At 41.8% G+C, this 15701-nt stretch overlaps 1 protein-coding gene and 1 long non-coding RNA gene across 4 annotated transcripts; both read left to right on the top strand.

Moving 5' to 3' along the window:
- On the top strand, positions 1 to 2228 carry LOC148896132 (uncharacterized). Its single transcript, XR_016115333.1, has 3 exons — positions 1 to 428; positions 1887 to 1937; positions 2082 to 2228. It is a non-coding gene; the product is annotated as an uncharacterized LOC148896132 (long non-coding RNA).
- A 1088-nt stretch (positions 2229 to 3316) lies between these two features.
- seh1l (SEH1-like (S. cerevisiae)) lies at positions 3317 to 14662 on the top strand. 3 transcript variants are annotated; one of them, XM_088999265.1, is made up of 10 exons: positions 3317 to 3732; positions 5142 to 5192; positions 5337 to 5483; positions 7581 to 7792; positions 11144 to 11242; positions 11343 to 11483; positions 11579 to 11733; positions 11823 to 11976; positions 13433 to 13642; positions 13722 to 14662. In XM_088999265.1, the coding sequence occupies exons 1-9, from the start codon at positions 3622 to 3624 to the stop codon at positions 13608 to 13610; spliced, it is 1248 nt and encodes a 415-aa protein (XP_088855391.1). In that variant the 5' UTR covers positions 3317 to 3621; the 3' UTR covers positions 13611 to 13642; positions 13722 to 14662. The 3 variants fall into 3 exon arrangements, with proteins under 3 accessions (XP_088855391.1, XP_088855388.1, XP_088855392.1); XM_088999262.1 differs by having other exon boundaries at positions 13433 to 14662; XM_088999266.1 differs by lacking the exons at positions 13433 to 13642; positions 13722 to 14662 and having other exon boundaries at positions 3325 to 3732; positions 11823 to 12306.
- Positions 14663 to 15701: the final 1039 nt, after the last annotated feature.

The following is a 15701-nucleotide window of genomic DNA, read 5'->3' as shown; positions in this document are numbered from 1 at the left end:
GACAATAATAATAATAATAAGACATTTCATTTAAAAGCGTAGTGTACAGTAGAGTCGGCATATTAACGTTACTTTTACTATTTACCTACCTTGACTTTATGGCCAAGTCAAACATTACAAAGCGACATGAAAGGAGCGTTCCCCGAGCACGGTAGCGCAGGGCTCGCCTTTTCCAATTTTCTTCAGGCGCCCCACTGTGGTCATGAGTAGTGATTACGTAGCGAAGTCATTGGCGGCGACTGCCCGCCAACAAATGCACCACGTCCTGGCGCTCTCGTTCGCGGCTCGAGTCGTGCGTTGTGACTTCATTTGCAGACATGTTTGTCGCACGCGGCATCGCAGCGGATCACAAAGATCTCATTCATGACGTGTCGTATGATTTTCATGGCCGGAGAATGGCGACTTGTTCCAGTGACCAAAGTGTCAAAGTAAGTCACATTCCAGTTAGCCTCGGTAGCCTCACTTGATTGGAGCCACATTGTCCAACGCGTTCAGAATCAGAATCAGAATCAGAATACCTTTATTCGTCCCGCAATGGGGAAATTTGCAGTCCACAGCAGCAATTGAAGAGGGATGGGGTTGGGGTGGGAGTGAAAGTGATAGAAAATCAAGATATTCTAAGCATAACAAAATAAAAATGTCAACTAGTATACTGTGCAAGGATGTAGATGTGCAAAATACCGTTCTATAAACAAGACTGTACATAGTGCAGAATCAAGTTAAATGCATTTAGATATATTGTCAACAACCCATATTTACGAAGTGTCCAGTTTTTATTTTAATTTGGGTTTTTCTTTTTTCACATAAAGTGAAACATGCGCCTACTATTTCATGTGCTAATTTGTCGACACATCAAGTTAAGGTAATTATTGTCCTGCGAGTATGTGACGTTGTCGAATAATTCATTAATTTAAGTAAAAAACATTAAAATAATTAATAAATATACTGTACAAGTAGGGATGTGACGCATTTTTTTCAATAATTCACACATTTTCTGATAACATACTAAAGTGCATTTACATAGCTTTCAAATGATGTATAGATTATTGTTCTATGAACTAAATGAATACGGAAATAATGGAATTTTTACATTTTAGTAAAATATTAGGGGACTTTTAACTGCCAGTAAAAATGACACAGTTAATAAATGAAAATCTGTAGACCCACTTCTTTATTGAACAGTTTAAAGCATCATAACTTTCTTGAAATTTTTGAAATCAGATCTTAGCAAGAGTAAGGTTCCATTGGAAAGCTGTTTGAAATGCTAAACAGGGACAGAAAACACAAGAAAAGATTCAAAATATAAATTAGCAAATATCAACGATCATATGCAGGCAGATTTTTGTCAGAAATCAAAAATGTCTGTCACTGAATACTAGGAAAGAAAATTGCGAGCTCTAGAACTAGATATGCTCATGCTTCTTTTTGCTTGAAACTCTTGAAAGTTGGCAGCTATGGAGAAAAATATATATATTCTACCACTTCTATGAGTTATAAAAATACAACTTACTCACCTTTATAAACTGTAGTGTAAGCAAAAAGAGCCTAAACTTCAATTGAATTGAAGAAGACATTTCAAGAACCAGCATGGAGGGAAACATGTGTAATATGTCATCATAAGCTGCATAGCTTGGAAAATCCCATGAAAAACGATTACGTACTTCACAAAAATGCAATGAGATACCACTGCGAGTAAAGAGTGCGCTCGGTTCACTGGACAGAAACAATCATGGTGGAATATAGGTCACTGTGGCGTACCTACGTACAGTACTAGAGCGATATACCGCTCTATGATCGATTGTCCATACTCAAATATACCCCCTCTGATATAGAGGTTTCCGATATTACTAGGAAAACAAGTATTGATTGTGTTAACTCTGAAACAGGTGTGGGACAAGAGTGAGACCGGAGAATGGCACTGTACTGCCAGTTGGAAGGTATGAACCAGCTGTATGTTGTTTGTGTGTAGTCCAAAATAGAAACAATTGCATTTCTACCAAAGTCACATGAAATGTGCAAACCAAACCACTGAGTATTTTCTGCCCTCTTTTTTTTATGGCTGTGCATTTCCCTTCCCACAGACGCATAGTGGATCTGTGTGGAGAGTAACCTGGGCTCATCCAGAATTTGGACAAGTTCTTGCTTCGTGCTCCTTCGACAGGACGGCGGCTGTCTGGGAGGAGATAGTAGGAGAGTCAAATGACAAACAGAGAGGACAGAGCCATTGGGTCAGTGCTACGCCTGAATATTGTTTGACTCTTGCATGGATTACATATGACATTGACGGGGAAAACTCCCATTGACTTGAAAAATTCACAGTTGGAAATCATTCCATATGGGCTTGGATTAACATTTGTCATACTTTCTTGTCAAACATGCACGTCCCGTTACCAGAAAATTTTCATGTACTGAATAAGATGACATTCGGATCGCATATACACTGATATGTCGGTTTACGGACGCCTTGGCTAACGAACTTTTTCATGTAATGTTATCATTTATTAAGAATATGTACAGAATGATATTAACGAAACACACGGACAATGTAACATGTTAAACTACGCGTCTGCGTAAGCTCTCAGTCGTACAGGAGTGGTCCATCGAGGAAAAGGTTTCTTCAGCCGTCATCTGTACAGATGTCACACTCACACAAGAGACGATTTGGAGCTTTCAATCACCTTGACGTGCATGTGTTTGGAATGTGGGAAGAACCTCACAAGCACGGGAGAACATGCAAACTCCACACAGGGAGGACAGCGTGGTGATTGAACCCACGACCTATGCACTGTGATGCCGACGTTCTAACCACTAGAATCCAGTGAAAACGAAGGGCTTCCGAAAAATTAATGAACAATGTCGCAACATCATTTTAATGCGTTTTGTAAAATTGAGCAATTCAAAGATCGGTACGCTATAAAGGGAATTTTAATATCAGCACAACATACAAAGCATTAGCAATGTTTTCATTCAGATTTGTTTCGGACAAGATGATTGATAAAATGCTTCAAAAGTAATGCTAATACGGGATTCACTGCTGATCGCTGGGGGGCGGTCATGCACTATTCCGGTTTGCAAACACCCTAGAAGAAGAAGAAGAAGAAGAAGAAGAAGAAGAAGAAGAAGAAGAAGAAGAAGAAGAAGAAAGAAGAAGAAGAAGAAGAAGAAGAAGAAGAAGAAGAAGAAGAAGAAGAAGAAGAAGAAGAAGAAGAAGAAGAAGAAGAAGAAGAAGAAGAAGAAGAAGAAGAAGAAGAAGAAGAAGAAGAAGAAGAAGAAGAAGAAGAAGAAGAAGAAGAAGAAGAAGAGAGACAATAATAATAATAATAAGACATTTCATTTAAAAGCGTAGTGTACAGTAGAGTCGGCATATTAACGTTACTTTTACTATTTACCTACCTTGACTTTATGGCCAAGTCAAACATTACAAAGCGACATGAAAGGAGCGTTCCCCGAGCACGGTAGCGCAGGGCTCGCCTTTTCCAATTTTCTTCAGGCGCCCCACTGTGGTCATGAGTAGTGATTACGTAGCGAAGTCATTGGCGGCGACTGCCCGCCAACAAATGCACCACGTCCTGGCGCTCTCGTTCGCGGCTCGAGTCGTGCGTTGTGACTTCATTTGCAGACATGTTTGTCGCACGCGGCATCGCAGCGGATCACAAAGATCTCATTCATGACGTGTCGTATGATTTTCATGGCCGGAGAATGGCGACTTGTTCCAGTGACCAAAGTGTCAAAGTAAGTCACATTCCAGTTAGCCTCGGTAGCCTCACTTGATTGGAGCCACATTGTCCAACGCGTTCAGAATCAGAATCAGAATCAGAATACCTTTATTCGTCCCGCAATGGGGAAATTTGCAGTCCACAGCAGCAATTGAAGAGGGATGGGGTTGGGGTGGGAGTGAAAGGATAGAAAACAAGATATTCTAAGCATAACAAAATAAAAATGTCAACTGTATACTGTGCAAATGTAGATGTGCAAAAACCGTTCTATAAACAAGACTGTACATAGTGCAGAATCAAGAAATGCATTTAGATATATTGCAACAACCCATATTTACAAGTGTCCAGTTTTTTTTTTTTTTTTTTTTTTTTCACATGTGAAACATGCGCCTACTATTTCATGTGCTAATTTGTCGACACATCAAGTTAAGGTAATTATTGTCCTGCGAGTTGTGACGTTGTCGAATAATTCATTTTTAATAAAAAACATTAAAATAATTAATAAATATACTGTACAGTAGGGATGTGACCATTTTTTTCAATAATTCACACATTTTCTGATAACATACTAAAGTGCATTTACATAGCTTTCAAATGATGTATAGATTATTGTTCTATGACAAATAATACGGAAATAATGGAATTTTTAATTTTAGAAATATTAGGGGATTTTCTGCCAGTAATGACACAGTTAAAAATGAAAATCTGTGACCCACTTCTTTATTGCAGTTTAAAGCATCATAACTTTCTTAATTTTTGTCAGATCTTAGCGAGTAAGGTTCCATTGGAAAGCTTTTGAAATGCTAAACAGGGACAGAAAACACAAGAAAAGATTCAAAATATAAATTAGCAAATATCAACGATCATATGCAGGCAGATTTTTGTCAGAAATCAAAAATGTCTGTCACTGAATACTAGGAAAGAAAATTGCGAGCTCTAGAACTAGATATGCTCATGCTTCTTTTTGCTTGAAACTCTTGAAAGTTGGCAGCTATGGAGAAAAATATATATATTCTACCACTTCTATGAGTTATAAAAATACAACTTACTCACCTTTATAAACTGTAGTGTAAGCAAAAAGAGCCTAAACTTCAATTGAATTGAAGAAGACATTTCAAGAACCAGCATGGAGGGAAACATGTGTAATATGTCATCATAAGCTGCATAGCTTGGAAAATCCCATGAAAAACGATTACGTACTTCACAAAAATGCAATGAGATACCACTGCGAGTAAAGAGTGCGCTCGGTTCACTGGACAGAAACAATCATGGTGGAATATAGGTCACTGTGGCGTACCTACGTACAGTACTAGAGCGATATACCGCTCTATGATCGATTGTCCATACTCAAATATACCCCCTCTGATATAGAGGTTTCCGATATTACTAGGAAAACAAGTATTGATTGTGTTAACTCTGAAACAGGTGTGGGACAAGAGTGAGACCGGAGAATGGCACTGTACTGCCAGTTGGAAGGTATGAACCAGCTGTATGTTGTTTGTGTGTAGTCCAAAATAGAAACAATTGCATTTCTACCAAAGTCACATGAAATGTGCAAACCAAACCACTGAGTATTTTCTGCCCTCTTTTTTTTATGGCTGTGCATTTCCCTTCCCACAGACGCATAGTGGATCTGTGTGGAGAGTAACCTGGGCTCATCCAGAATTTGGACAAGTTCTTGCTTCGTGCTCCTTCGACAGGACGGCGGCTGTCTGGGAGGAGATAGTAGGAGAGTCAAATGACAAACAGAGAGGACAGAGCCATTGGGTCAGTGCTACGCCTGAATATTGTTTGACTCTTGCATGGATTACATATGACATTGACGGGAAAACTCCCATTGACTTGAAAAATTCACAGTTGGAAATCATTCCATATGGGCTTGGATTAACATTTGTCATACTTTCTTGTCAAACATGCACGTCCCGTTACCAGAAAATTTTCATGTACTGAATAAGATGACATTCGGATCGCATATACACTGATATGTCGGTTTACGGACGCCTTGGCTAACGAACTTTTCGGCTTACGGACCTTAAATTTGCGAGAATTTAATCTTGACATACAAACTACTTTTCAGGATACACGCGGAGCGCCACAATCAGTGATGTGTCATTCGCAAACGTTCTCCCAACAAGGAAATGGCAGCCGACTATTTTTTGTCCTCTATTCCCCGCCCCCAGTCTTTGGTTAAAACCGCACGTGATTGATTGGTCAAGAACTCAGCAGTGAGGGGGTGGGGGGGGGGGGGGGGGTTAACATACACACATTTACTTCTTCTTTAAAGGACAACCGACGTCTCCGGACAAGTTGTGTCCATAATTTGTAAAATGGCTTCAAATGACTTCTACTGAGTGTATTTTACAAAGATCCCACCGCATATAGTAGCTATATTTTACGTTTTAAGACTCGCGTTTTAAGACTCGCGCTGAATATTCCGGAAGTCTTGCAGTTATTTTGCTGTGCTTGTTTGTTCTGAAAACGTCATGTTGCACCAAAAAAGAGCCAGGAGAGGGCGACCAAGCTCCATATAAGGAATTTATCAGCCTGTGGAAACGGGCTGATTAATTCCTCACAGGAAGCTTGGTCGCCATTTTCTGCCTCTTTTCTGGGACGCTACATTGTAGTCCAGATGCCTCAAAATGACACGGAAGGACTTCTTTAATTAATTGCAAACATGTATGCTTTCCTCTTCAGAACTATTTGAATCATATTCATAACTGGATGTGTAACATGCCCAATTCGCAGCTCAATTTTTTTCAGATTTTGGACACTTGAAGTCATTTTTATTGGTGTTTTGAATAAAAATATCATACTGCGTGTTTTGGGTATTTTAGATGCTATAAAATGTTTTTCTGATGTCAGTTAAGAAACAAAAAAGTGACGTCGGTTGTCCTTTAAGTATGGGAAAAAGTGCTGAAACGTCCATTTAAATGTAATAATCATTGTTAATTGTTAATTTGCGAATCAAACCTCTGAAAATGGAAGATACTGATTCGCTGTGGTGACCCCTGAAGGGAAACGTCGAAAGAATCAGTACTGGGCTACTGGCTCGGTAGTCAATCCCCACTGCGGCCTCGCTGTGTGGAGTTTGAATGTTCTCCGCGGGCCTGCGTGGGATTTCTCCAGGACCCCCGGTTTCCTCCCATCTTTCAAAAACATAAATGGCAGGCTGATCAAACTCGAAATTAGGATAGGCTCCAGCACCCCCTGTTACCCTAGTGAAGAATAAGCGGTTCGGAAGACAAATGAATGAATGAATTTGTTACTGTTGACCTGTAATATACCATGATTTTAATTATGATAAACTCACTGATGGAATCAAATGATGGACCTCTCTGGTTCGGGTTCTTCACGATATTCAATGACGATAGTAAAATCAGCAGGAATCAAGGTGGTCAACAAAAGATTCTTTTAATTTTGTAGACAGGAGAGCCATGTGCTCTTGTTGAATGATTTAGGGCCCCCTTGACCCCCGGCTGAGCTGTTTCATTTTCCTCTATTGTCATTTCCCTTGGCTGGGATCACTGTTTTAACGAAGTAATCCAGTTCCAGCCATTATTTTCAGACCTGCTTGACCCGACACACATGATTCATTTTGTCAAAATACATCAAGACGTACCTGGGGTAAAATGCCTGCACCCTTTAACAAACACGACAAATAGTCCTTTGCATTAAATGATACGTATCCCTGTGCCTCTATTTACTTGACTATCTTTTTGAATGACTGAACAAAATACAAAGCAAAGTGGCAGCATGTATGAATATGCAAGTCATCATTTTAACAATTGTTTTAGGGTGACAGTTTTCTGATATACGTAATCTACATGTTGCAACACTCAGATTTCTTCCATTGATTTCTCTTAGATAAAAAGAACCACACTTGTGGACAGTCGAACATCAGTGACTGATGTGAAATTTGCCCCGAAACACATGGGCCTAATGCTGACCACGTGTTCAGCGGATGGAGTTGTGAGGATCTACGAGGCACCGGATGTCATGAACCTGAGTCAATGGTCCTTGCAGCATGAAATTTCTTGCAAGCTCAGCTGCAGCTGCATTTCTTGGAACCCGTCCAGGTCAGAGCAATGTCTTGTCAAAAGTTAATGTGTAGCAGTCATTGGCTGGAAAAGTTTTGTATCTTTATTGTTGACGCCTTTTCAGGGTTGGCGGACTCATCCCAATCTGAGTGTGAGTCAAATCATTTGGGAATGCAACTCTGACTACACCAGGGGTCGGGAACCTTTTTGACTAAGAGAGCCTTAAAAGTCAAATATTTTGTCATGTTTTTCAGTGAGAGCCACACATGCAAACACGCGCGGCCACTTTTCAACAAAATGTCAATGTATTATTTAAAATAACTTTGTGATAGTAGTCACCGTTAACATGAATGGTATTCCATTCCTCGTGATTGGTAAATATCCAGCCAAACGATCGGGTCCGTAGGCAAAGTTACTGCTAGCTAGCCTGTGCACACGGCTCATAAGCTTCCACACTTGCTCTCTGCAATGTACTTCTCGCAGAAGTATGTTAATGCTAACGTTAACATGGGGCTTGTTAAAATGTCACTGACATTCGACTGTTTCATCGATGGAATTGTTTCATTGCAAATTAGAATCAACATTTTCTCTCCTCAAAGGCAAATGCTCCGGTGCATTCAAGCTGAAGTGTACTCGTTGGGCTCATTTAAAGGACAACCAACATCACTTTTTAGTTTCCTAACTGACATCAGAAAAACGTTTTATAGTATCTAAAATACCCAGTCTGATATTTTTAGTCAAATGCAAAACACCAATAAAAATGACTTAAAGTGGGCTGAAACTGCAAAAAATTGAAACTGGAAGTGGCCAGTTTCAGAAGGTCACGCCCCCTTGTTCGTGGTGTCACGCCAAGAGGTCGCCTTGCTCGAGAATCAAAACAATGGCTTCAGATTCGGAGAACATGCTTTCTTGTTACTCATTCAGTTATGAATATGATTCAAATAGTTCTGAAGAGGAAAGCATCCACGTTTGCAATCGATTAAAGAATTTATTCCGTGTCATTTTGAGGCAGCGGGGGGGGGGGGGGGTGTCGCACCCAAAAAAGTCAGAAGATGGCGACAAAGCTCCGTGTAGAAATTGGCTCAAAATTTTTGTCACAACACACAAGGATTCACCATCGCGTTATGTATGTGTTTTCCTTCTAATTTCGCCATTAACACGGATCAACACGAAGTTTTCAGACCAAACCAAGTAGCGCAAAATGCATTGACGTGATGAAAGGACTGCTACAGTGTGTCCTTTCTCGGTCAGGGGCGTTCCCTCAGTGACATCAAGTGAGGACTCGTCACCAACTCGACAACAAACAAGACTTCCGGAATATTTAGCGCGAGTCTTAAATACGTAAAATCGAGCTATATGCGGTGGAATCTTTGTCAAATACACTCAGTAGAAGTCATTTGAAGCCATTTTACAAATTATGGACACAACTTGTCCGAAGGCGTCGGTTGTCCTTTAAAGGGGCGTTTACCTGTTTCAACAGGACGGCCAGTATCATCCAATCAAAATTGCGCTTTCAGCCAACTGCAGCCCCAACAGGAAATGAACGGCGAAAAAAGGAGACTATGTATTTAGTTTTATCGAAAGAGCCATATGTTTCCGACCCCTGGACTACACCAATGTAGCCCCATTTGAAGCTCACAGATGTGTTGCTGGCAAATCTAGAGTCTCATAGCCGATAGGCGAGTTTGGCCTGAAGTGTCATAGCCCGTGTTGTGTGGCTCAGGCTCCATCTTGAACTTCTATCAAGTATGGATGCTATTCATACGTAACATGATGCGTCTGTTTACAAAAGTCCTTTAGTGTTATACTACTTTTGTCAGACCGGTCAAGCAATATCAAACATTAAGACAAAATGTTTTTCACTTTGGACCTTTTTCATTGTGGCTCTATTGAAATACAGGTAACATCCAATTTACGACCACCCGCACTTGCGACCACAACCGCCATTTATTTACCCCCTTTATTTTTAATGTTTTATTCTACGGCTGGCACCGCTCCGGTGGCAGCCCGGCAATGCTGTTGAGATGTGTAGCGTGTTTGCAATGCATTTGACTTGAGATGATCCTTGTTTAGATTGAACAAATAGGATGTTTAATTGCCGGAGCACAGAGAGCAACCGCTTCTCTCAGCGTTGTATAAGAACTATTTTTTTATCGCTGTCAAAGGATCATATGTAGCGTTGTGGCTGCGTTGTCAGATGCGCTCAGTATTCAGCATGCCTCATTTATCTTAAAGGACAACCGACGTCACTTTTTTTGTTTCCTAACTGACATCAGAAACACATTTTATAGCATCTAAAATACCCAAAACACGCAGTACGATATATTTAGTCAAATGCAAAACACCAATAAAAATGACTTAAAGTGTCTAAAAAGTACTTCAATTTGAAACCGGAAGTGTCCAGTTTCAGAAGGTCCCGCCCCCATGTTCGAGGTGTCACGGCAAGACGTCTTGCCTTGCTTGAGAATCAAAACAATGGCTTCAGATTCGGAGAAGATGCTTTGTTGTTACTCATCCAGTTATGAATATGATTCAAATAGTTCTGAAGAAGAAAGCATACCTGTTTGCAATCGATTAAATAATTTATTCCGTGTCATTTTGAGGCATCAGGGGTGGGAAATGTCGCACCCAAAAAAGGCAGAAGATGGCAACAAAGCCGTGTAAGGAATTAATCAGCCCGTTTCCACAGGCTGATTAATTCCTTATATGGAGCTTTGTCGCCCTCTTCTGCCTCTTTTTGGTCCTACACGACATTTTCAGACCAAAGTACAGCAAAATGCATTGACGTGATGGAAGGACTGCTACAAAGTGTCCTTTTTTCGGTCAGGGTTCCTTCGGTGACGTCACGTCACGTACAGACTCGTCACCACCGACGCCGAAGCGACTGATCGTCGGTGCTCGGGGGCGTGGAATCGGCGCGACGAGAACGCCGCGTCAGGCCCACGCCGCCTCCGCCTCTTTGAAACTATTTTCGTTCGGCGTCCGCCTCAGTCCGAGCGTGTGTGTTAGGCGACCTCTTCTGGCTTCTCTGTGAGCAGGGAGAGCGATTTTTCATCAGCGCACATGAATGGGAAGCCGTGCGTATTTGGGTCAGCAGAATGACACAGTCATAAAAATCCGAAATATAAAATGGCACAAAAAGTAAATAAGATATATAATTGAGCTATAATCAGTTTGGTAGCTAATAGTGTTCAATAGAAAATGTTCTTTAAATACAACAGATTGACATCATATACTATTGTGTCGTACAAACCTCGCGTCGGCCATTTTGAATGCATTTCGATTTACGGCTGTTTGACTTCGGACCGTTTTGAGGGAACGGAACCCGGTCGTAACTCGGATGTGACCTGTACATGATGTCAAATGGTATATATCTTTCCTCCCGACCAGCTCCCGCGCCCACCCACCAATGTTTGCAGTGGGGAGTGACGACGGCAACGTGACGTTTGGTGGCAAAGTCCAGATCTATGAGTACAATGAAAACACAAGGTAAGGTTTCTCTCATTCTCTGATATTTGTCCCACCCATTCCAGCATAATCAACACTTATTAACACCTGTAAAATGTTTTTTTTTTTTAATGTGGAAAAGAAAATATGCCAAAGCAGAGACTCTGGCGACCATCACAGATGCAGTGCATGACATTGCATTTGCTCCAAACCTGGGCCGATCTTTCCATGTCCTCGCCATTGCCACAAAAGATGTCCGAATCCTTAAACTTGTCCCTTTAAGGTGACCTATTCAGTGTTTTTGTCTGTCTTTTGAAAGTCAGTTGGCGTGTTACGTGTGAATCACAGATTGCAACATTGTTATGCGCGCTCTTCCAGGAAGGAGAGCACCTCGACAGGACCCACCAAGTTTGAGGTGCAGATTGTCGCCCAGTTTGACAACCACAACTCCCAAGTGTGGCGTGTGAGCTGGAACATCACCAGCACATTGCTGGCGTCTTCTGGGGATGACGGCTGTGTGCGTCTATGGAAAGGTGAGCCGTTGTTGACAACAGAGTTGCTTTACCTTTGGAAAAAGGTGATTAGTGGACACTGCCTTAGCACTGTTCATATTGTTCCACAGCCAACTACATGGACAACTGGAAGTGCACGGGCATCCTGAAGGGAGACGGCAGCCCGCTAACTGGCTCATCTGGTCAGCCCACGGTCATGAGAACCGTGGTGGGCTCCTCTGCTCAGGCCTCGCAGAATGCACTCAATGGACTTTCCGCAGGAAGGTAGGTGGTGTGGCTTGGCTGACACCACTCACCCATCCTGACCTGAGCCGGTCCCAACTGACAACTTGATATGCCTCACACTGTCTGGGACTCTGACTTCTCACTGACCAAACTCCTGGAGCCAAATTGCACTCATGCAAAGAGCTTTGGCTGTTGTGGCTTCCAGCATACACGTTGTTGCCCTTCAATCTGTGCAAACAGGTGTTCCATCTTTTTGTTTGCATTTTGTGTTTTGTACTGATGCTTGTTAATAATCTCATGCTTTGATTTTGCTGTGTACTAGGGCTAACCGCATTGCAATGTCAACTGAATAAACCCGTTCAGATATCAGTTGTGCCTCTTATTTGAAATACAGAAAGATCTGCTTGAAGTAGTGTGTCAAAGGGGAACAGCCATTTGATGATTAACTTGTCATTTTCACTCAAATTCCTGGACACACAGAATATTGAGTTTTACGACTACATAAACATTCATTCATTCAATGCAGCCCATCTGTGTAAGCTCTGAGTCGTACAGGAGTCGATGAAAAGGTTTTGTCAGCCGTCATCTGTACTTTTAAGATGTCGGACGGTTCGCTTCTCTTCCGAGAGGCTTCGTATATATATATATATATATATATATATATATATATACAGTAAAGTCTCGTTATATCGATATCGGATATATCGATAGTCCCGGTTATATCGATACTATTTCTATGCACGCACGGAGAAAATTACATGCAAACAGGGTCGGATATATCGATAGTCCCGGTTATATCGATATTTTTTCGGACTCCCTTGAATATCGATATAACGAGACTTTATTGTATATATATATATATATATAGAGAGAGAGAGAGAGAGAGAGAGAGAGAGAGAGAGAGAGAGAGAGAGAGAGAGAGAGAGAGAGAGAGAGAGAGAGAGAGAGAGAGAGAGAGAGAGAGAGAGAGAGAGAGAGAGAGAGAGAGAGAGAGAGAGAGAGAGAGAGAGAGAGAGAGAGAGAGTTCAGTAAAATCATTAGAGAGTTTAGTGAGAGAGAGAGATTGAAGAGAGAGAGAGAGAGTTGTGTGCGTGTTACAGATCTTGGTCACCATCATTCAATGCTCTTGAAATCTATTCAAGAAGTGCTTCCATTTGCAACCTTGTTTTAATATGAACATGGCTTCCCCTCATTTGTGCTGACAAAAGATGAGAGTGTGGCGGAGTCTGGCAAAGAGGCGTTTCCATCAGCATCCTGCAAATGACTAACCTCTGTTACGTGTTACTCGTTGTGACATGACATGTCCTGCGCGAATGTTTTTTTTCGTGTGTCTAATTGTGTACCTATTGTGTCTCAAAGGACACGACAAATACCGCGGCGTATATCTGGAGACCATAACTGTCGTCATTTTTATAAAATACGTACGTATGTGATTTTAAAGCCATGTCCATTTCCCATTCTTGTTTTTGTCTCTTGTCATTTGTTGTGACTTCAGGTATTTCTTTCCCTCTCCGGATCCCCCCAGAGCTGCAACGGGGCACGGTCATCCGCTGCCTCCCCCCTCGCTCATAGAGCACTGTGACGTTGAGCACAATCAGCCTCGGCAGCAGTCCCTATCGTGCAGACTTTCCTCAAGATCATTGGTGTCCTCGGCCGAGTCTGACGGGCTGTAACGCCGGATATTGATTGTAAATAGAGGCTACAAGTAAGGAACAGCGTGGCGGAAACATATGCTTCAAATTGACATTTGTAGTTTACGGTCCAACACCTTTTTTCTTTTATAGACACATGAGAATAAAGTTCAACGCAGGTCTCAAATTGCCACACTATTCCTTCCAACAATCAGAATCATCTTCATTGCCAAGTATGGAGAACACACAAGGAATTTGTTTCCGGTAGAACACGCTGCACTAGTATCTTCAGCAAAAAAAATTGCAAATAGGCACTATACAGGCATGGATCGGTAGCGCCTGCCTGAGGGGAGTAGCTGGAAAAGGTGGTGGGCAGGGTGCGGAGGGTCCAGTAGGATTTTCCGCACCCTTGTTTGGATTCTTGCAGTGTCCTCAAGAGTGTGTAAGGCGCTACCAATTATTTGTTTCCGCCGTCCTAACTGACTGTCCGTTGAAGTCGGATTTTGTCCATTTTTGTGGCGGCCCCGAACCAAACGCTGATGGAAGAGCACATGATGGATTGGATGACGGCCGTGTAAAAATGTCATAGCGCCTCCTGTGGCGGGCCGTGCTTCTTGAGCGGCCTCAGGAAGTACATCCTTTGTTGGACCTTCCTCGGGATTGGATGAGCCTTTATTAGTGGGGAAATTTGCAATAGTGTTTATTTTTGCAAGCAAGTGCTTTTTAGAATTGTGGCCTGAGCGTGCAACCTTGCTTTCATAGACCTTGACATTTTCTCCCACATACTCGTCCATAGCCCATACCCACAAACGGTCCGCTTCTTATGAAATGCCCAAAGTTTCATCTCTAGAATATCACATTCAAATTTGGGGATGTTCAAATGCCATTTTATGGAGCATGCTGTGCCAATTGGAGTGCTGTGAACCTGTTCCTCTTTGCAAACGGTTTATTATGGATCGTATTTCCTGGATGTGATTCAAATTGCATGTTTTTTTTTGGTTTGCTGTATACAAACATACTTGTTTTAGGAACGCAAAGGAAGACCTTAATAACAAGACCACATAAATACATTAAACTTGGATTCGATGAAAAGAAATCTTTTGAAAGAAACTCCTCTATGTTAGTTGAAACCAGAACCCACTGTGCTGCCCTACTAAGTATTACTCTCATCATTCATTTTGTGCGTTCGTTTGTCTGCACAATTGCCATCCGTCATCCAATAATGTTAAGGTGGAAGGTGCGTTGTTCATGTGTAATATTTAAATGGGTGTCACACAAAAGACAGAACTGCAGGATTTGTTTCAAAGATCACTTAAACGACTGATCCGGGCATTTCGTAATCTCAGTGATGTCAATTATATTTCTTGTCAGATGACAGCGCTCAATATTATCCTAACACTAAGTTTCATATGATGTCACCTCCGATGCATCTACTTGTTGTGACGTGGTATTTTAGTTGCGTCATACTGACCTAAATGGCATTGTTGCTTAGCAACACCATTTCCCGGTATTCAACCATGAGTACCGAAGAATGGAATACATACAGTAGTCGGTCATCTAAAACGTTTCCCAAGGAAGGCAAGTGACCAAGTAGATATGGAATTATTCAGTATTGAAATTGAAACGTGGAAAGGACAGCATCATGCAGCAAACTTCGGACGCAACAGACGGAAGCGCGATGCAGATCAATTTGCTTGAAAAGGATTGTAATGCGTATCTTCGAAAAGGGCAAATCTATTATTTCATTCCGGCCCGGCAATCACGGATTACACGCACAGAAAGTGTGTCGCGAACACCCGTCTCGACGAGTTTTCATTGCCGGCCCAGCTGTTTAGTCGATAAGTGACGTCATAATAATATCTGCTTCGGAGTATAATGCGCGGTAAAAGATTTGCTGAACATAACGGGATCGTGCCAGTAACCGTATCGCGTGTATATCGCTAGGATAATGTCGAGCAGCCGACGGAAGATTGTTGAACGATTTGCATCGGCGGGACAAAACGTTTCGCGTCTCCTGTAAGCGGCACATACTTTGTCCAATTGTCGATAGGATCTTTCGGTTGATTATCCAATCAAACGATGATGAAAACTTAAGTCCCGCCCTGCTGGGAATGACGTTGTGGCGGGCTTCCT

The sequence above is a fragment of the Hippocampus bargibanti genome, linkage group LG06 (genome assembly GCF_051943395.1).
Source record: "Hippocampus bargibanti isolate YZ-2025 linkage group LG06, ASM5194339v1, whole genome shotgun sequence".
NCBI classification, from domain to species: Eukaryota; Metazoa; Chordata; class Actinopteri; order Syngnathiformes; family Syngnathidae; genus Hippocampus; species Hippocampus bargibanti.
This window is presented reverse-complemented; position numbering and strand designations above follow the sequence as displayed.

Excerpts from the sequence above, each read along its gene's own strand:
- seh1l (XM_088999265.1), top strand. The coding sequence starts at position 3,622 with ATGTTTGTCGCACGCGGCATCGCAGCGGATCACAAAGATCTCATTCAT. Across the intron at positions 3,733-5,141 it reads CCAGTGACCAAAGTGTCAAA|GTGTGGGACAAGAGTGAGAC; the intron begins GTAAGTCACATT and ends ACTCTGAAACAG. Across the intron at positions 5,484-7,580 it reads AGAGAGGACAGAGCCATTGG|ATAAAAAGAACCACACTTGT; the intron begins GTCAGTGCTACG and ends GATTTCTCTTAG.